The sequence below is a fragment of the Phyllopteryx taeniolatus genome, chromosome 19 (genome assembly GCF_024500385.1).
Source record: "Phyllopteryx taeniolatus isolate TA_2022b chromosome 19, UOR_Ptae_1.2, whole genome shotgun sequence".
Classification (NCBI taxonomy): domain Eukaryota; kingdom Metazoa; phylum Chordata; class Actinopteri; order Syngnathiformes; family Syngnathidae; genus Phyllopteryx; species Phyllopteryx taeniolatus.
In genome coordinates, this window is record NC_084520.1 from 15,300,264 (window position 1) to 15,321,748 (window position 21,485).

At 42.0% G+C, this 21,485-nt stretch overlaps 2 protein-coding genes across 3 annotated transcripts; one reads left to right on the forward strand and one right to left on the reverse strand.

Moving 5' to 3' along the window:
* Positions 1–7,729: 7,729 nt before the first annotated feature.
* On the reverse strand, positions 7,730–10,187 carry lyrm1 (LYR motif containing 1). The gene is made up of 5 exons (XM_061757370.1): positions 10,054–10,187; positions 8,521–8,698; positions 8,381–8,441; positions 8,192–8,223; positions 7,730–8,108 (listed from the first exon to the last, which is right to left on the reverse strand). The coding sequence occupies exons 2-5, from the start codon at positions 8,677–8,679 to the stop codon at positions 7,995–7,997; spliced, it is 366 nt and encodes a 121-aa protein (XP_061613354.1). The 5' UTR covers positions 8,680–8,698; positions 10,054–10,187; the 3' UTR covers positions 7,730–7,994.
* A 280-nt stretch (positions 10,188–10,467) lies between these two features.
* Positions 10,468–21,441, forward strand: dcun1d3 (defective in cullin neddylation 1 domain containing 3). 2 transcript variants are annotated; one of them, XM_061757345.1, is made up of 5 exons: positions 10,469–10,849; positions 14,298–14,373; positions 15,505–15,554; positions 16,059–16,605; positions 18,319–21,441. In XM_061757345.1, the coding sequence occupies exons 4-5, from the start codon at positions 16,172–16,174 to the stop codon at positions 18,860–18,862; spliced, it is 978 nt and encodes a 325-aa protein (XP_061613329.1). In that variant the 5' UTR covers positions 10,469–10,849; positions 14,298–14,373; positions 15,505–15,554; positions 16,059–16,171; the 3' UTR covers positions 18,863–21,441. The 2 variants fall into 2 exon arrangements, with proteins under 2 accessions (XP_061613330.1, XP_061613329.1); XM_061757346.1 differs by lacking the exon at positions 15,505–15,554 and having other exon boundaries at positions 10,468–10,849.
* Positions 21,442–21,485: the final 44 nt, after the last annotated feature.

The window sequence follows — 21,485 nt, forward strand, 5'->3', positions numbered from 1 at the left end:
TGTGGTTGGTTGGTGGTGACCCTGTAGGATTTCAATCTGTGTGAGTTGAAGCTTTTTTTTGATCGCCGTCCCTCTTTAACAGCTCTCACTGTGGGCGTGTGAACAGAGAAGTGAGAAATAGACTGAGGCTGTGTGAAATGATGAAAAGTCTGCCCCTCTTTCTATATGTGGGAACTACACAGAGATGATTGACACTGATTCAGAGCATACAACGAAAGAAACAAGAATAGTACAACAAAGAGCTGTTGAGTTGTTGTATTTGTTACGTTAACTCCGGTACTGGAGCACCTGCAGGGGGTCAAAATGACAGAAAATGTGCAGCGTCCACTCTCCTTTTTGGACGTTCCCCAAAATGCAGTTTGAGATGGGTGAAGAAATAAAATTCAGGAGGAAGTATGTATCCTGAATTTGTGATCGTCAGGCTTTCAAGTGCATGGCGAAGCAACAGGTGGCGCTACTGAACGACCTCAACCGAAGGCCATTTTTAGCCAAACAGAAGCCTGAAAAAGGTTATTTCTGGAAAAGGCACAAAAAGGGTCTTCCGTGCTAACATTACCCAACACTGCCTTGAAGGACCTTATAAAAGGATATAGACGTTTCCAAAATATCTCGCACTGAGCACTGACGAGCATTTCGTCGCTCTCCCGCTAAATTCTCGCATCTCCAAAAGCACAACTTTTCCCGGAAATGTCTAATTGTGTGTAATATTGTGTAACTAACTTCATGTATTCATTTTGTATTGACTTTTGATTCCTTTACCTCAAACTTTCCGAATGAGCAACACTTCCTTTTGCTCAATGGAATAGACCTGGGGCTGAAACTATATGTAACATTTAGCCTAAATTCATCTAATTACCCACCAGTATAGCCAAACGCTCTGCGGTTTCAACATTATTATCCAACGGGGGAGACACTGGGAGACGTGTGCTCTCATTACAGCAAAGAGCCTCCTGATTGAGCCCTCACGTCACCGTGGCGCAAGCTGACCGTCACCGGTCTTCTCTGTTACCCTCAATGGGCGAGAGGCTGTTATTAAAGTGACAATACACTCGTGGGTAAGCGGAGGACCTGAGAGCACCCTCGGAGGTTTTGTTCTCACCTGTAACTCCATCTGCCCCCTTTCATTGGATGTCATTTTTGCCACGACACCAGTTTCTCCGTTGTGTATATGTGTGCCTATTAACCGTCCACCCTGAACAACGGAAGCCGTCTTACACCTTTAAATCCTTCACAAACCTGTATGTTTGAAAATTGTAACCGTCAACTATCTTCCCGGCATCGTAGCCTTTGCTTCACCTCCAACCACTGTATCCTCCAGGGTTGTGTTTCACCACTTTTCTCGTCACAGTCTCCTTTCTGCGGCTACAACTCTTGCAGAAAGATACACATTAAACCACAGTAGTAGTCATGATCCAGTTTGACCTATTATGATGTATTTATTACAAATGATATTTTTGTCTCTAAATTGCCCGTAGGTGTGAATGTGAGTGTGAATGGTTGTTTGTTTCTATGTGCCCTGTGATTGGCTGGCGACCATTTCAGGGTGTACCCCGCTTTTCGCCCGAAGAATGAAAATGAATGATCTCTTTGTTCATCTCGCTGTGCCGGCGGCGTATTGTGACAGGTAGAACAATTTAATACTCTTCCACAAGTTGGCAAAAGGTCGAATTAACCTGTGGATCCACCTGTTGCCATTCAGGCACATCATGAAACTGTCAACAACCAACATTAACAGTGGCTATATGTGTAAAAAGAGCCAAACCAACAAATAAGACCACCGCTTGAAGGATTTGTGGGAATATTGACTGGCATTTGTGTGTTTAGAATTGTTCCACCTTGACGAAGAGACAGTTTAAGAAGAAACTGCCCGAAAGCATGAGGCCGCCAGAACCATGCGCCACTGAAACTATACAAGGTGTTCCAAAAGTCACTATACACTTCCTTTTTTCTATTTGCTTTCAGGTACCATTCAGAGAAGCGTGAGGCATTTGACAGCTTAGCCTTTGCAGTTTTTGCAAGCATATCATTCACTTGGCCACGGCTGGCCAATTGACATGAGAGCAGCGTTGCCAAATTGAAGCGTTATTCCGTCCACCAATGGAGTGAAACGCGCTACGGCCATCGCGCTGCTCCGTAGCGGAGTACAATCTACGCTTTTCATTGCAGGATTGAAGATTGAATCGGAGGACAGAAAAACTTCTTCTCATCGGCAATTTTGCAACACTGTTCCAATGTCAATTGACGAGCCGACATTTTTTTCTGCCTTATGGGACCCCGAGGTCTCAGTCAATCAAAAAAGTAAAAGTCAAAAGTCAAAAGTCTTAGTGCAAGTGTAGCGAATGAAGAGGGAAGTGACGGTTGAGCAATTCGTTGCGGTTCCTGGCAACCGGTTGATCATTGTGGTGAGCAATAGATGATTTGTGCCGGAACGGGTCGCTCTCCCTCACCCACACACATACACAAACACGTTGGTTGAACAGTTTGGAGCCGTCATGGAGGCCGAGTTCTCCCAGGATCTTTTGGATTCATTTTGGAGCGATCACGCATCACCAAAGTCGCGCCCCTGCTGAGACAATCGACCAATTTCACTTAACTGTGTCAGACAAATGTCGTTTCTTCCCCACTTTCCTTCTTTTTTTTTTTTTTAGTCGGAAACGAAGGCGTCACTTTGCGTTTGCTCAAGCATCCTCCCCGAGGATTGACAAAGTGCTTTTATAGACCTCGCCGCTGCTGACTGTGCGGCTGTCCAATGAGGTGACCACTGTGCTGTGAAGAAAGTGAGAGTCCCTGAGTACAGCGGGACTTCCTCTATTTCGCAAGGGGTCACAGCGGCGTTTGTGGCGGTGAATTAAAAATGGCCAAACGCTCGAGCTCATCCCTGAATAACGGTCTGACTTGGGCGCTATATCTAAGCGGCCAGGATTATGATGATTATGATGTTAACCTTGACTGTCCCGACTCGTCGTCTTAAACAGCCTGTGGTTGATTCTTCTGCGCTCAAGCCCAACTATTCGTGCAAGCCATTGTACATTAAAAACATAAAGAAATAGCATTAGCATTTTAATTTTTTTTGTTAAAAACGTGACTTACTACCACTCCTATTATTAATAGCTAAAAAGAGAAAAAATGAAACCAAGGTGTTATTCTTGCTGTGTGCTCACAGCTACAGAACAGGATAAATCCTCCCATCCGTTTCTGCCGTAAATCCTCATGTCCATTTGCTTCCAATCAAGCTATCTAATCGCATTACTTTGCTAATTAGCGGCGACCGGAGGCTATTTTTAGTATTGAGGTCAGCCTGGTATCCCCATGACCTCTGTCTGTGTTTGTCTCTTAGTGTTATTTGTGTGGCCACCTCTTAAGTATGACATGAATCTCACTGACTCGTGACTAACAACTCAAAATAATGTACAAATATGTTCAAACAACCACAATGTATCCCATCGGGTGTTTTCTCAAGTGCTCTGACCTTTTGGCGAAAATATTATTCAAAGGGTAGGTGACGAATTGAGACATGCTGTCTACTAGAGTGAAGGCCATTACTTGAGGAAATTTGGTAAATAGTTATTGATCCTTTGCGGGGAATGGTTTCGCTGACGTAGCCACACATTACAGTACAACAAAGTAGGGCTTGGGTGATATGGCCTTAAAATAAACTCAACATTTTGTTCACCTTCATTTACAGAAAAAAACTGACAATTCTTGTTTGTCTGTCTGTGTCGTGTGATTTACTGGCGACCAGTCTAGGGCGTACACAGCCTCTTTCCCAAAGTCAACGAGGACCCGTGATATTGAAAATGGAATTACAGTCGATAAATTCTTATGCGAGTCGTACATGATGATGTCATCAAAATAGAGTTGTTGCAAATGCGAGAGGAACATTATTAGTATTAGCCAGCTCTTAGTGTGATGTAGCACACTTGTTCACAAGAATAGTCAAACTGGAAACTAAGTGGTATTGTCTTTGTAAAATTGCTTATATTGGATGTTCTTAGGCTGTACCTAATGAAGTGGCCGGTGATGGTGACATTCATTGAGAGGGATGAACAGCAGGCAGACGACGCTCAAGACTGATTTGATGTGACAGGAGCTATCTGCAGTGACTTGCTCATTCAGGCAAACATCGAGTTAAAAAAAGTTGCTTCTGAGAAACCAACCAGTCAGAAAAACTAAGGGGAAATGATCCAAACTCACTTAATTTGTGTACCCCGTACCGGGTTTTCGAGGCTGCACATACAATATAACGTCCTGCATTATTTGGAATTAAACCGCAAAAACTTGGTGCGATTGTCAAGGAAGAGGCAGACTGGCACAAAGAGAGAAAATAATAAAGGAGAGCGTGTGGATATTTTGAAAGGCTGTCGGCAATGAGCCATTGCCCCATTCACGGATTACATCCGGGCATTTCAGCGACAGAGACTCGCCACACTTTGCTTTCTATCCAAACATATATGCTTGCCATGGGTCTCGCTCACGTTTAGAACCCAGAAACTTTATTTTTTTTTTTTTTTTTTGCGTGAAAGCTTATATACATTTTGGATTGGCTGTTACTGCAACGTTGTGACACTTTTTTTTTTTCTACTTACAGTATATACTTTTGAGAGCATGGACTGAGATAGCGATTCAAATGCCTTCAGAGCCGCGGTGAGTGTTGTCTCATTTTGTCTGCTCTTCAGAATGATTCATCTGCCACTCTGCGGCTATTGTTTAGCGCCAGATTACCCGCTGCATCAACAAGGGTTCGCCGTGAGCCCAAATTGCATCTCGCTCTCTTTTCTTCCGTCGTCACGGTTTGCAAAACGATGCTTGGCGTCATTCAAAAGTGGATGACTCCGCAGGTGAGGAGACTCTTTTCAACAGTAGAAGCAATTAACACCCCACATCCCTCTGATTCCTCGCCATACAAATGTTAATGTGCCAAGCGAATTACCAACAGCCTTTTTTGACCCGGAGCTAAAATTAGACCAGCACATTATAGCCTTGTCTCTCGTAACAAGGCACATGTAAAGGATGTGCAGATGATCACACTTTACCGACCTGCGATGATTAATTTACACGTCCCTGGCACCTCAGAGCAAGAAGCATGGCTGAATGAGCGGAACTGTACCGCTTGAGTGTGTGTGTGTGTGTGCGTGTCTGGCTTTTGCATGTATTGCAATTTTCTGGTTTCTCGACAGCGTTGCCGTCGCCAGCATTGCTGCCCAGTGCGGCCGCACACGTCGCACATGCCAAAATCCACCACTGTTTGTGTGCATGCGTGAGACTTTCAGCTTAATTACATGTCGTCGAACAAGTTTATTTCTTACCATTCTCTTTTATATTTCTACTTTACAATACAGTGTTATTTTTCTTTATTAGAAACAAACAAAAGTCGGTTAAAAGAGGAAGCCTCTCAAATAAGCATTTGGTACCCACTGTGTTGTTGCTTTTTTCACCGATTACAAAGAGAAAGGTTATCTTATCTTAGAAAGGCCCCCTAACCTTTTTTTTTCTTCCATTTTTGCCTGATGAGGCTTTTCAATGAGGCTCCTCACTTTCACCACGGCGTGCTGACGCACACTGCCAGGCTCGCCCTCCTCTTCCCCCGCTCTCGCCCCCAGCCGAACCCACCGCGGGCCGCCCGGCGAAGATGTAAACTAAGCTAGCGGGAGCCCAACACGCGCTGCTCCATTATTCATCTGCCCACTTTAATGAGTTTTCCATCCACCTTCATGCATCTAGCGCAATTAAAAGAAATGATTGCGCTTGGTCACTTTAATTGAATTGTGCTTTTGTACTGATGCCTTTGTCTGAATCCTTCCCTGTGTGTTAAGTAGTAAAACAACCTAGAGATCTTAATAATGAACGCCGTGATGCAACATGGGCTCGCTTTGTGCTCCTGGTGTAAACACTAATGCAAACCATCGTCTCATAGTAGTTGCAGCATAGAAACTGATTTACCGTTCACGCTCTCATGTCTCTTGAAAATATATTCAATCATGAACAAATAAGAATACCCTGTGTGGTCACACATATTGCACATGCCAGAAACATGCCGTGAGAGATCATCGGCTGTGCCATAGGAAAATGTATTTTGACTACAAATAATGGATCTTTGTTCATCTATCTATGCCAGCGACGTGTAGTGACAGGCAGAACAATTAAACACTCTTTCACCAGACGACAATTAATCTGTGTATCCACTTTTGGATGACATTTTTTTGTTTTTGTTGGTGTGGGGAAACACGGGTCTAAATCACAGTTGTCAAACTCAAGAACCCGAGGCTTGGGTTAATCTTTTCATTTGGGCAGAAAATCTGTACCAAAATTGCATTTAAAAAAAAAAATGGGTATTACAAGCATTTTTTCCCCCCCCACCAAAGCCCTTAACACAAGTTGTACAATAGGGGTTGAACAACAAAATATTTTTCGTGGTAGATTGTAATGTGATGAAAGTCAAGTCAAAGTCGATTAATCGATGACATCATTGGTATTTTTTCCAGCATTTGTGCCACGCATCAGTTTCACGGAGACATATTTCGACGGACTGACGTAGAAACGAATCAAAACTGTTGACTATACGTTTATATGGTATTTAGTCACATCGGTCATCTGAGGGAAACCATAACAACAAACCAATGAGTTTGTCACTCCCTCTAAGCTCTCCCCCGTCATGCCATGAGAACAGACCACTTGTCAATCACACAGCTAATATGTTTGTTTACAAAAAGGAGGCCTGCTAAATATTTGATGGCGTCTTCGAGTTACCCAAAAGTAGCCGCCCTGCGACCCAACACCACGGCTGGACCTCTGTGTGCATTTTGCACTCCTGTGGGAAAATGTTCTATGTTCGTCCAGCCAAGAGGGACAAAGCGTGAGTGGGACAGGAGTGAAGGAGCACGGCATGTTTATGCCACTAAAGTGAAAGCAAACTTGATATTTATTTAATGATGAGTTCAAATGTAGTCTGGACAACTAAGAATGTGATCTGCATGGAAATCCTTAAAGCAAGTTAACTGGGAAAGATGAGGAGACGACTCGGCTATTTGCAAGCCTCTAATTACCTTCTCACATTCGCTGTGTAGCTCCTGCATTATATTCTTTAGCCTTGACTTTTTTTTTTTTTTTTTTTGATGCTTCGTCCACCATATTTCCCCCGGGGTCTGTCTATGAATCCCCTAAATAAAGCACCAAGAGTGACGGGTCTTGAATGGGCTCTGATGGATCACTCTCCTCTATCTAGGGATGGTGCTTGGATGGATTCATCATTTCCTAACTGGTATAATGCTGGCAGGTAAATCCTTAAATAAAAGAATACCCCCCCCCCCCCCATGATCTAGTTATGGGATGCAGAAAAATGGGTCACGGGACTGGTTTGAAACTGCATCTGTATCTCCATTTATCAAATGATGTTATAACATTTGTATTATGTTGCAATGAGACGTTAATGATTATATGGAGAAAAAAAAAACACCTAAAATTTGAAGGGTAGATATTTACATTTTAAATCCAATCAAAACTGACCAGTCCGGTAGCACTTTGAAGTAATTTTGTTTAAGTGAGCTAAGCAACAAAATATTTGGTATGCTGTGACATCTAGTGGCCGAACATGTCACTTGGTCCAAAAGACCCTATTGATGTCTTATTGCAAAGCCCTCCAAAATGTGCGAAAGAAACTTTGTATGCTTCTAAAAAGTGAGCTAACTGATCAGTATTTGCTATGCAGTGACGCCTGATGTTTCAAATGACATTCTCGCTCGCAAGTCAATTTAATACTGCCTTTACAAAAAAATTATAAAATACAGAATAATAAATTAATTGCAAATATAGAATATATACTAGTTCTTGACATGGCGCAGCATGATGAAGATAATAACAAACATATACTGGAAGTGTCTTGATCGTGAATAACGCATGGTCCGCGAGCGCCAGTGACACATCAGCCCCGCAGGATCGGCTGGTGACGCCACCCTCGAGTTCCGTTCTCTGGTAGCTCGGCAAGAGCGGACCGAGCATCAGGTCTCCTCGTGTGACTCCAAATAAATTGGCTTGGCCTGCTTCCTCAGGCGCTGCTGTGCTCGCAGCTTCCTCCCTTTCTGAGTGGCCAGTCCCAGTGGCGGCAGGTACGTCTGCAGGGAAGGAAAGAAAACACAATCCATCACATTTTTGGCTTCATGCTCCAGTGCGGGAAGGGGGAGGAACTTTTACTTACAGCCCTTGGATACGGGATCCTGTAATGTAGACCTGTGAGACAAATTACATGAACATTAACTAGAATGTAAAGAATTTTTGCTTCAAATCAACGGACATTGAATTGGTATGGGGCGGCTCCTTCCGGTGTGCACCACTGTATATAAAATGAGTTGACAAAACAAGAAAGTGTAAACGTGCTTCCTCTTACCTATTTCTATCCTTGCTTCACATTCCCCAATACATTTCTTTATTGATTCTTGATCGGTCATCTGTAAAAAGAGCGAACACAACAATCAGCGATTAGTCTGGACAAGTACCGTCGCACATAATGCCACAAGTCGCTCTCACCTGCTGGTTCTGTCGGAACAAAGTGCGGGCCTCCTGAATTATATACTTCCTCTCGGCCAACGTGTCACTTGCCACCCCACTCTGGGCTTGCCAGGTTCGTGCAATGCGAAACACCCGCATGTAGAGCGACAACACCGTCCTCTGAGTGGAGGCCGTCATCTGGACTCACGATTGGGACCTGCACAACAAATGGGTCAAATTGACAGATTTGCTGCTAGATAACGATTTGTTACTTCCATTGGGCAGCCGTGGCCCAATGGTTAAGATCATCACCTGCCACCGTGGGGGACCTAGGTTCAAAACCCCGACTGGACCATCCGCCAACATCCCCCGGATTCACGGCTGTGGTGTCCTTGAGCAAGACACTGATACCCCGAAATGCTCCCCGGGCGCTTCAGCTGCCCCCTGCTCCAGTGTGTTCCACTAACATGTGTATGTGTTCACTGTGATGGGTTAAATGCAGAGAACAAATTTCGTGTGCATGCATGCATGTTCATGACAATAAAAGATTCTTCTTCTTCTTCTTCCTGATAAGCATAAGGAGTCGAAATCAGTGATTCCTAACCACTGTTCCACAGGAAATTATCCAATTTCACTGACTTGGTCTGAAAATGTGTATTTATTCACTGCAAATAATGTATCTTTGTTTATCTATGTACACCAGTGACATATACTGACCGGCAGAACAATTAACGACTCTTCCACTACCACAACACATCATCATTATTTGAGCAGCTCTACTTTTTGTGGCATTTGGTCTGGCGGTGTGCTGTGAGATTTTTTCAAATATGAAATGTGTGCTTTGGCTCATAAAGGTTGTGAAACACTGATCTAAGCAATATACAGTCTATTAGTCTAATAATATAATGATATCTAATATCACCATTTCTTCCTTTTAAAACAATTACATCTGATTGAAAGCTATAAATTACAGTGGTATTTTGTGTGCCAAGTAATTAAAATGGGTATTGTACTTAATGGACAGTAAAAATAAATCATTTTTACTTTAGTATCCAAGTACATTTTAGAGTCTCTATTTTTTTTACTGTCACCTAAGTAAAAGAGTGGAATCGGTAATTGTACTTTTTTTCAAAAATTGCAATTTACTATATTACACAGTGTGACCACTTCGATAATATCGCATTAGTATTTAGTAACTTTAAAAAACACAAAAAAAACATTACCGTTCGTATGACCCTGCAATCCCGCCAATTTACCCTAGATGTCGCTCAAACATTGTTTGCTAACATAACATCAGGTGGATGCAAAGTGAATGACAGTTGTGAAACATTCTTACATACTGGATATTACTTTCGATATAGCACCTTAAAAGTGTTATCGTTCGCGTGTTTTCTGTAACAGTTCCATTCGCAATTGGTTTGTTATGCGCTAATGAGTCAGCGGTTTAATGGCAACAACAAATAGATGTAGCACTCTTCAGCTAAACACACGAATGTTTTTTTCTGATGGAATTACCTTAAATTATTATTATTATTTTAAATAAAACTGAATACCAATAAGCCAAAAGATTACCTTTGCAAAGTGAGTTTGAGAGCTCCTTTTGAGATGAAGCTGCCTGGCTCGTGTGTCTCAAACAGTTGTCGCATGCTACTGACGTCATTCCCACCGCTTTAGAAAATGTATTTTAAAAAAATAGCGCAGCGCTCACTTAACTGCATGTTTACGAAAATGAATTGCTCAAACGTATTTTAAGGAAACGTGCTATACCCATTTTATAATTCATCCTTAGCGTGAAGTAATTTTGTAGCTTGCTGGGCACAATATTAATCTCTTAAGGAGCTCTTGACAGAACATGTCATTCAGTTGTTTAATTATTTATTTATTTTATTATTACAGCTGTAATTCCATCTATACGATCGCTGTCGTTTCACAGAATTAAAGGATAATCGTCAGCGGCGCTACGGTGAAGATCAGCTGGAGGAAGTGATGCGTTGAAATGCCCGTAAAGAAGCTCCTCCAAAAAGGGGGAAGCACAAAGAAATCGCCTCCCGTGTATGTTTCGCGTCGACGTGCGAACTGGACTTTTATGGAACTAGAATGACACGTCTTTAACGTTAAAGGCTTAACTTCTTTTTGTTGTTTTTTTTCTTTCTTACCAAGGTGCCACCGCTGTTACATTTGACAAGTTATTATTATTATTATTTTAGCTGCTTGCTAGCTCGGCGAGCTAATGTGAGTGAACGCGACTACTAGTTTGTCTTCAGTTCGTTTCTGGACGTATCGGCCAACATAGAACCGTTTTTATTATCACGGCTAGATACCGGATGGAATGTTTATCCGACTCTACGCCAATGGAACTTCAAAAAAGGTACGTTTGGGACTCTGTTTTAATCGACAGACTTAGCTTAGCCGATAGCTAACTTTTACTCCTTCGGGCCCCGGTCGGTGGTTCTGATAAACTGCTACTCGGATACATCTTTATTTGGTTATTAATGATGATCTAAAAGTGATGACATTTTTGTTCTGCGCCTGGCAAAATCAAAACGATCACTGCGTTGCTACGGTAATTTCCGGACCAACATCACACAAACTTGTTTAAAAAATAAAAATAAAAAAATTATGTAGCTTATTAATATAAAAACTATTCTGTTTGTAAACAGTATGATACAGGGGTTGCTAAAGGATACAATTATGGAAAATTGACTGCATAAATAGTTGGGTGTCTGGAGTGCCTACCCACCCAAAAGGTTGGATTTTTTTTCCCCTTTTTTTTTTTTACCACCGCGCCTGAGGAAGGACAACTTACAGAGAGACAGAAGGTGTGACTGACGAGGTGTCAATCATCTCGCACCTCAGTCTTAATTCGCAAGCACTTGCCCTGATCTGGCAGCTTGGGCTTCAGAAAATGCGTGCACCATTTTGGAACATCCGCCTCACTTAAAAAAAATAAAAATAAAAAATAAAAAATCCTCATTTGCTATAACTATGTAAGCGTATTGCATTTACTTGGATTTAAAAAACAAAACAAAAAACTGTTGTTCTGAGTATTTTTTTCTGTTTTCCTGACTAATTATTTTTCTCAGTTTTTCTGTCTAATCCCCCCCCCCCCCCGTTTTATGACTATTTTTCCCCCGTTTTTCTGTCATTTTTTTCCTAATTACTAATAACAATACCATCTATGTGACTCAAAGACAGGAGTATCTCCCAGTGTCTTAAACCCATATCAAAATAAAACTTGATCAAACTAAATAAGCCGGTCATGTTGCTTACTACGTAGTCCGCTTGCAGTTCGCAGGTTCTCGCGTGAGTTCGATGTGTCCTGATAACTCAGAAAAAAATAGTCAGAAAAACAGGGGGTAACAAATTATTTAGAAAAACAGGGTGGAAATAGTCATAAAACAGGGGTGAAATTCTTTTACAGAAAAATAATTATTCAGAAAAATTGAAACATTTTATTTTTATTTATTTTTTTTAAATCAAAGTGAATGCAATACGCGTCCGCAGCTAGAAATTAAGTAACTGAGGGAATTCAGAAGCGATGTGGAGTTAGCAACATTTTTACTGGACAAGTACGTTTATCACTGCTCTGTGATTTGTAATCGATTGCATATTCCAAAAATTAGAAGTCCAAACCAATAAAAGCAGTGCTATAGTAACTCTCTATTATGAACAAGGCTAGCAATGTAGCAGCTGTAGCTAACATCTGCTTGTTTACAGTACTAATGCTATCTTAGTATTGCTAGCGCTGTTATTTTGTCAAAGTTGGACAGTGTTTTCTCTCTCAACTTCACACATTCACGTGCCATTTTGAATGGCCGTGGGCCATGTGTGCCCTTGTTTGAGAATTGCGGTTGTGCGTGTCGGTGAGAGACGTGGCTTTGTTTAGATTCAAAGGGTTGGGGGATTAGCGAAGTAACGCTACATTCATATCTTGCTGGCGGTTGTAAAAAGTGAAAAGGTCCCCTTTAAGTGTGAAATTAAACAACGAAGTATAGATTTAGTCATCCACCCATTTCTGAAAATGTTTCTGTGAGCGAGCGCTTCTGTGCTGCACTACTGCCCCACTGTTACCAAACAGTAACAAGGCTAATTAACATAATCACCACCCCCACACACACAGTTTCTCAACCAATGACACGATCAGCTAGGCTGGCCAAAGTTCCAGAGCGAAAATACTTTACTTATATGGTGGTTCTTTGACTTTGGTGAGTTACTAGCCATCGTGTCGTCAGTTCTTTTTGACTTTTTATTGGGAGCCAAAATTTGAGGTACGAACCAGCTTCAGATACGCCGCCGGTCGAGTGAAAACAAAAAAAAATGGAAGCAGTGAAGGTACTGTAATGCCCTCGTACATGGGAAAGGAGAGATGCACACACTTGGGAACTGTATTGAATTGTGGGGGGAAAATGCGTAATATGTAAATTTGTACTTATCTATTATGTTTAATTGTCATATGTTCTGTGTTAAAATTTCATTTATCTACAGCACTGGTTCAGTTGCGTTTTTTTAATTAAAATATTTTTTTTTTAAATAAATGAACTAAGTAAAATTGAGTTATCTCGGGTAGTCTAAGGATAGCAGATTTTGATGAAAGAGATTGACTACGTTATTTGGTGTTCTATGTAGTTTGAGAATGATTATTAAAACATGAAATGCCTTAATTTTCGTAAAGATGTGTTGGGTGGAGTTGTAATCAGTGCACTCATGGGGAGATGTCTGTACATGCCCAGAGCAATGCAAGTGTATCAGCTCTGCCTGATACACTCAGCCTGCTCTGAGCAGTACTCCCTAATCACGACGATACTATGAAGTGTGGCCTCGCAGGATCAGAAATAGTTGGTAATAGTTTGGCTGTTAACCTGTTATTGTTCCAATGTATGTGTATACCATACTGTATGTGACTACTACTTAGCACGTTTAAATTTCCTTATTTTATTGTCTTTAATTCCTCTCAAATTTCAATGTACAATAGAACTGTTATGCATGCATGTTATGCATATTAACAGCTGTACATTGAGGGGATTATACATCTATATATCACTATCAATAATACTATACTTCCGACTTTACACTTATTTTTCAAATATTATTGTAGCATAATTAGACAATATTAATCACTTACCATATACCAACATGAAACAACTTAGTCTTGTTTTTTTTGTTTTGTTTAGATTAGATTTCAATTGCTTTTAATCCACCCTCTATCTATCTTGTAGGTACTGTATATCTATACCCTTTCCATGTAGTAAAATTAAGCAACCAAAATATTGGAGTAACCGCAATATCACACTGTGCAAACTTCAACCGCAATTATAAACATATTGCTAAATCAGTTAATCTATTACTTTGTAAATTAGGGCTGCAGCTATCGAATATTTTTGGAATAACTTCTTCTACTGATAATCCCATCAATTCAATTAATTGGATAACAAACTGTTTTGCAGTTATGTGCATGTGAGGAGCAGGTATTATTTTTGTCCACTGGGGTTTGCCATCCTCATATTCTACTGTAGTATCTGTAACTTTTGCGTGTTTAATTGTATGGTTTGAAAAGGAAGGGCATGGCCTGGTGAGTGACGTGGGTGTCAGTGAATGAGCATGTAGAGTTCGCTGGCTGTTTTAATAGCTAACTTGGTGTCTTTAGTAACATTAGTCCGTGAAGAACATTAGTCCTTTTTTCAAATGCAGGACTTTTGACACAGCCTGTTGGAGCTCTAAAAAAAAATGCCTGGAAGTATATAACCAAGTCTTGTCCATCACAGCATGTTTGTTATGTTTATAGTTCTTACTAAGATGACAAGACGCTGTCTTTTCAGCATTGCAGGTGTCAAGATCACAATGATGGGGAAGCATAGAGAAAGACTGATTTGTGGCCAATGCAAGCGATAGTCTGTAAGTCACCATTTTACACATTATCACACTGTTAGTCCATTTCTATGTTTTCATTTGGCCAATACAGACACCTTTTGGTAAAATAAAACTTATTCTACATCAGCATTCCGATATCAGCCTGAAATGACATCATCAAAGTCTATTGTGCAGCGGGAAAGTATTCATTGGGTTTGACTTTTTCCACATTTGGATATGTTTCAAACAATACCTGTTTGATAAAGTCCCACGTCTCACACTCACACATTTCCTCTGTTGAATTTTGAGGGGAAAGAACATGAACAAAATAACGATGTCAGAACGGTAACCATGAGCATTTTCTATTGTCCATCTCGCACAGAGTATGGCAATATCTTGGGGCTTATTCATACTGCACTTGGCAAGCCGTCTTGACGCCCTTGACTTTCCCATTCATTGTGTGTGTCTTGGGGGGGCGTCAGCGCGTTTTGATGTGACGCCGAATGTTGCGTCAAAGCAGAAGGCGTCTCGATGCTTTGCGTCGCATCATCGGATAGGAACATTTTCAATTCCAATGGGAGAGAGGCTGGCGGAGTGATTTCGGAGTGCTATTTTGGCGGAATTGTACTGTAAACAGAAAAGGGGTAATAAATAATAAAGGCATAATAATTGCGGTGTCCCGCTATTCCGAACTTTGGGCCAATAGAAAAATTATATATCGAGACGTCTCTGCGGGAGGCTTTCAAACTCCCTTTCAAAGTTCCCTGCTCAGCCTGAAATACACCTCAAAGCGCTCTTCCTGGAACTAGAAAGCTCACGAACGAGGTTAACTTCGAGATGCTGCCGTGAAATTAGTATGCGATAGTCCCATTCCTTTTTGATCTGCTGCTGCGTCACCGCCTCCTCCTTAAAATAAGCAAAGTTAGGGCTTTCCTTTCCAACAGTGACAAATGCATATTGCCGAGTTGCGTTTCACTCCGCGGGGAAAGCGTCCCGACTTCCTTCAAGGCTGCTACGTCGCCACTTCCAAATATGGAATGGCTTCGCCCCCGTTACCGTCGTCTTTATGCTTTGACGCGGGGGGCCTTTCACACTGAGCAACTGCAGTGTGAAAAAAAGGCCTCAAGTCTGTTATGTTTCTGCTGCTACAAGGACTTTTCTCTTGTTCCTTTTTAGGGTTTGACGAGTGGCAGTAGAAGACCTGGCTCGTGGGATATTTGCCACAGGTAGCTGTAAATGTACATTTGTATCTTATAGTTTTTGCAATCATTCTACAAATAATTTTCTGTACTGAGGCGATTATTTGGTTACTATAACAGTGGGTGTGAAATAAAACAAGATATAATCGAAGTGTAGACTTTCGTCAAGTTAAGATGTTTCAAAACCATTTTAGGAATGTCAGATGTTTTCGCTTCTTCCATTCACTTCAAGATAAGTGAAGCAGATAAGTAAGTTAAGTCTAGAGTTGATATTGAGTTGGTGCTACCAATATGGAATCCATGGTGATAACCATAGCGCTGTCCAAATACTTGTCAGCCTGTGGAAATTGAGGTATTTTGTGGAAAATGTTTGTAAGTGCGAAACATAAATGCTAAATTATTATTGCGAGACCTCTCAGATGTAAGCTCCAATCTCGATAACGTTGAAAACTCTGTCATTGTCCAAATATGTCTGGGCCTGATTGTGTCTTTTGCTAAGGGGCAAACTTTGATCATTGTGGTTTGCTCAAGGCTTGAGGGTATGTTGAGACATCCGGACGGGCCAGAGCAGAGGCGTCTAGGTGGTTCGGACGGCGACTGAAGGGAGGAGGAGGATTGACCGACGGGCGAGCCGGGAGGAAGACATGGGCCAGTGCATCACCAAGTGCAAGAACCCCACATCCTCGCTCGGCAGCAAGAGCGGCGACAAGGAGAGCGGCTCAAAGTCCCACAAGAAAAGTGGCTGCATGGGTAGCGCCGGAGGCCACAAGGAAGAGTCGTGCGGCAAGCTCGCCACCGAGCTGTCGAATGGCACCAAGGCCCTGGAGGTTTCCGTGGAGACGCCCATTATTTCGGCCTTAATGGGAGAACCATGCAAGGAGGAGAGCCCGGACGGAGACGGGCTGTCCATAAAGCACATCGAGGAGCTTTTCTCCTGCTACAAAGACGAGCAGGAGGACGCCATCTTGGAGGAAGGCATGGAGAGGTTCTGCAATGACCTGTGCGTGGACCCGGCGGAGTTCCGCGTGCTGGTTCTGGCCTGGAAGTTCCAGGCAGCCACCATGTGCAAGTTTACAAGGTGAGAGGGCCGTTTGGGGAAGAGTCATGCTCATGTGGCGTTTTCTTTTTACGTTAACCAAGCCCCTCTAGTACACAGGAAATGTACCCTGCACTGCCAATGTCAGTGTGTACTTCATCTGAATAGAATAGCCTTCCGGATGAGTCACTAACTCCCCGCTCTGATTTTCAAGCTTGGACTCTTTGGTAACCAAACGCTGATTGTTATGGAAGTTAGTATGTACATTGCGTTTGTGTAGAACTTTTCACAGAGGACTCACAAAGTGCTTCGCATAGTTAAACCAATCATGCGTACAGATTCACATTTTACAGTAAATACAGTACAGAAAAAAAATCTAATAAAAATCAATAGAATCAAAACAAATCTAGTCTTACTGGAATGACTGCCTAAACAAAATTATTTTTTAACTAATTATTTTTTGTTTTAAATCACTACAGAAGAGGCAGCGCTTATAAGCTCAAAAGGAAGTACATTTCACAATTTCTTGGAAACGGACCGCAAGGCTCTATTAACCTTTATTTTTTAATCTCATGTGATGGACATTTCGTCAGCAGACCGCAGTGTCCTAACAGGACTCTGCTCAACTGTATTTATATAGCACTTTCAAAAAACAACCGCAGCTGTAACACCGTGTCGTATATAAGATCGAACATAAAAACAGTAAATATAATCATGAATGAATGAAAAGTGTTCTCCCATTAAAAGGTACAAAATGCCATCAGAGTGCACGAGGCGTCACGAGTTGGCTGCAAGATGAAGTTTGAATTTATACAAATAAGTTCCGTTTTCTAACAGCCGTTTGTTTGTTCGTTGGCGAGTAACACACATTAAAAAGGAATGGTTCAAATCCCGTTCCATTTGGTCCTCTCTCTCGCTTCACAACAATAAAATGACACCTAATCCACCAAATATGGAAGAGCCCGATTGACCATTGAGGGCTCTGGAAGTGGCTGTTAAAATGTTGCACTGTGGCTGAACCGACCGGATCTAGACAAAAGTCTAGCGGCGGCATTCTGAATTAATTGGTGACGATGTGGTGAAGTTTTGTTGAGACGTGTGAAGACAAAAATCATCATCATTCACGAATTGACCTTTACATTTTACATTCACATTTTTTTAAAACAGTTTATTATCTGTTCATATTTTTGACATGAGACCTAAACGCATACAGAGAGACTATTTTACATCATTCATTCATTCATTCATTCATTTTGCGTTCCGCTTATCCTACAAAGCCTTTTGTGTCCATCCGTGCTGTGATGTGTGTTACGACAAGTCTGTTGTGTAGACTGAAACTACCACCACAATGCTACTACTTTTCAAAAGTCATTGTGGGATACATTGAGAGCACAATATCTGGGACAACCTCTAGTCACTGCACATTCAGATAGCACGACAAAATTGCAAACTCCTTACATAGGGCACTGCAATGTATATAAAAGTCTACACACCCCCCTGTTCAAAGGCCAGGTTTTAAACAATTTAACTTGTATCATTTTTTTAATATGACAAAAACCTGGCCTTTGAACAGGGCTGGGAAGACTTTTTATGTCCACCATATATAGTGACGAGAGTGATTCCAAACACACTCGCCAGGGTTTGTTGGCCAACTGATGCGTTCAATGGGGCACGGAACGGCGACTCCAGTAGTAGTTGTGTTGTTCTTTGACTCTGATTTACTGTGAGTTATTGTCCCATGTTTGGTGTCACCAGGAAGGAGTTTGTCGAGGGGTGCAAGGCTATCCAGGCGGACAGCCTCGAAGGCATCTGCTCTCGCTTTCCGTCTATGCTGCTGGAAGCTCAGGGCGAGGAGAACTTCAAGGACCTGTACCGGTTCACCTTCCAATTCGGCCTGGACGCCGACGAAGGCCAGCGCTCGCTGCAGCGGGACATCGCCATTGCCCTGTGGCACCTGGTCTTCACCCAGGACATGCCCTCCATCCTGGAGCACTGGCTGGACTTCCTGGCGGAGAACCCCCCGGGTATCCGGGGAATCTCTCGGGACACGTGGAACATGTTCCTGAACTTCACGCAGGCCATCGGTCCCGACCTGAGCAACTACAGCGAGGACGAGGCCTGGCCCAGCCTATTCGACACTTTCGTCGAGTGGGAAATGGAGCGCAGGAAAAGAGAGGAAGAGCGGTCTCCGCTGGCAGCGGACCGTGAGGGCACGCCCACTGAGACGGAGTGTTCCCTGAGCACGGACAGGTTTCAAACCGACGGTGGCCGCGGATCACAGACTTGGGGGGGCCACTGACCAGCAAACGAGAAGCGTTTGTAAGGCAAGAAAACTTTGGCGACCATCAGATGACCTTGAGTATTATCATACAGCTGATCATTTCTGTTGGGATGCGATATTCCTGCTTTGCAATTTTTGTTTTTTAGTTGTTTTTTGTTTTTTTTGAAAGGGCTCTATGAACTGACATTTTTAGCACTTCTATTTAAATTATTGCTCTACTCCCTGCTGTGTTTTTCAGTCACATTTTACTTGCACCTACCCACCATGATGCAGCATACGTACCCGTCGATAGCTTTGTTCGAAAAACAAAGCTATCTACAACTTTACCCTATTCCATAAATTAGTGCGGTGCTTTGAGGTAAAAGTTTTTGGAGATCCGAGCTGTCATTCGGCCGATTTGTTGCTTCTGACTTGTGATCAAAAACTTGCGATACCGGCGCTGTATGGTGTCAGTGTACTGAAGTCACTTCACAATTGCAAACACCTAGTTGAAGTTTACTGTCAAGCTAAACATAAACCAAAAATTACACCTTGTGCTTTGAAAACAACCACACAGCCTTTCTAGCTGCTAGCTTAATGCTAAATAGCATCTATGTTGTGGTGCTGTAACCCTGAATGAACAGAGTGTAGCAACACATATAGACAGGCAATATAACAGTACTCAGTCATTTACTTTTTATCCACTGCGAAAAACGACTAATATTAGCGCAGTACTGATCAGCTGAAAGGAGTTAGACAAAGGGGGCACACTTGAAAGAGCACAATGGCCATTCAGTTGATGCAGTGACAAAATTGTCATTCCTGTATGTTTTTATAAAGTACAATATAGAGTGCAATTTTTCCTCATTCAAATACACAATTTTGTTTTTGGAAGGAAGGCTGGATTCGATCCATTAATTTCAATGGGAAAATTAGGGTTTTAAATTGCAAGCGTGATCACGGAACTCGTATCTCAAGGCACCACTGTTCATTTTAATCTGATTTGTTCTGTCTTTAAAAAAAATAAAAGGGAAAGGGGGTACAAATATACTTTTGGGAAATGTGAGGGTCATGCTCATTGGGCTAATGTGGTTGTAGTGTTTGCTTCTATCTTGCAGTGCTGTGAGGATGACTTAGTTGCACTTGTATTGCCTTGGCCACTTTTGGCAAAAGAAACATACAATTCTATTCCAAGGGCATTTTCTATACGGACGCAATTCCTTTGACAATTTCATTCAGCCGGTGGAAATCTTACTTCCATGGTAACGGCGAGTGCGTTTGGGGTTTGCAGTGCTCCCTTATTGACCTCTTGCTTCTCCCAAATGTCCATCTCCTTTTAAGAAGCAGCTAATTGTGTTTAAAAAAAAACAAAAACAAAAAACACAATGACGCCAGCTTCTACTTGAAATCCAAATGAGCGGGTCATTTCTGTTCAAGATGATGCTCACGCAATCCTGTTGCTTTTGAAAGAAATATGAATATTGTTTACCTCCAGGCGGTCAGGGGTTGATGCAGCCTGTCTGCACACAAAAAGTGCACACTTCATAATGTTTTTAATGGTGGTTCTAATATTGCACAAACCTCTGTGGCATGCTAGGTTGCTATACTGTTGCTAAACTGCAATGCTGTCTGGCCAGCTGCATTAATTGCATTGAAACCCTTCATGAAGGAGATGAACAGACTCGAGTATGGAAAGCCACTTCAGGATTTATTGGATATCCAGTTTAACTCATTCACTGCCAGCCTTCCCAGTTAATATTTGACGTCTAAAGCCGTCAATGGCAGTGAATGTGTTAAGGTTCTCGTACTTGTATGCTGATTGTCCTTACTAGTAAGACAGGTCAGCGCACTAGCAGAGCAATGGTCCTACTAGTTGTTTTTTTTCTTCCCCAATACAGCTAAAATTTATTTGATAGCCTTGATAACCAGCTTCAAATCCATCTACTAGTGCACTCTTTGTCCTCTAGTAGGATGACTACATGTTACTAGTGAGGCAAAACTGCACTAGTTGACATCTGAGTGCCACTAGTGAAGCGCTGTATGTTAACTAGTAGAATTCTATGTCGCTAGTACTAGTGACCTACCGGAACAGTCCAAAAGCAATAGTCAATGTCCTGAGATTGAAATTACCTGGACGAATGAGATTATGCATAGGCATGTTTTCAACTAGAGCAGTTTTGCTCTAAATATGTAGTCCTACTAGTGAGGACAAAGTGTGTACCAGTACATGGGCTTGCAGCTGATGTCAAGGCTATAAAATAGCTGTTTTGAGTTTTTATTTGAAAAATGGGCGCTAGTAAGACATTCTACTAGTGCGTTCAATTGTCTCACAAGTAAAGACAAAGAGCGTACTAGTATATGGACCTTAAGATAGATATAAAGGTATCAAATGAATGCTCCCAACGGGGGGAAAAAACCTCAAAGGGCTTACCGTACTCTGGTGACGATGACGAGTGAATCTACAATGAATCTTGTGGTAAACGAGGGTGACCATAATCTAATCTATTGAGTTTACATCCACATCCAACGGTTTTATTTCAGACCTCATTTTGTCCCCTTCGTTTATCTAAAACTGTATTGATTTATAATGAATAAACAGTGTTCAACTTTTGACTGTTGACGGCAGACCCGTGTGTTTCGTATTGTGTCTTTGGGGGGGGCG

Bases quoted from the DNA above. Each gene is read 5' to 3' on its own strand.
- lyrm1 (XM_061757370.1), bottom strand. From the start codon at position 8,679: ATGACGGCCTCCACTCAGAGGACGGTGTTGTCGCTCTACATGCGGGTG. The intron at 8,442-8,520 runs GTGAGAGCGACT...CTCTTTTTACAG, and splicing joins TGTTCCGACAGAACCAGCAG to ATGACCGATCAAGAATCAAT. The intron at 8,224-8,380 runs GTAAGAGGAAGC...TTTGTCTCACAG, and splicing joins TGAAGCAAGGATAGAAATAG to GTCTACATTACAGGATCCCG.
- dcun1d3 (XM_061757346.1), top strand. From the start codon at position 16,172: ATGGGCCAGTGCATCACCAAGTGCAAGAACCCCACATCCTCGCTCGGC. The intron at 16,606-18,318 runs GTGAGAGGGCCG...TGGTGTCACCAG, and splicing joins ACCATGTGCAAGTTTACAAG to GAAGGAGTTTGTCGAGGGGT.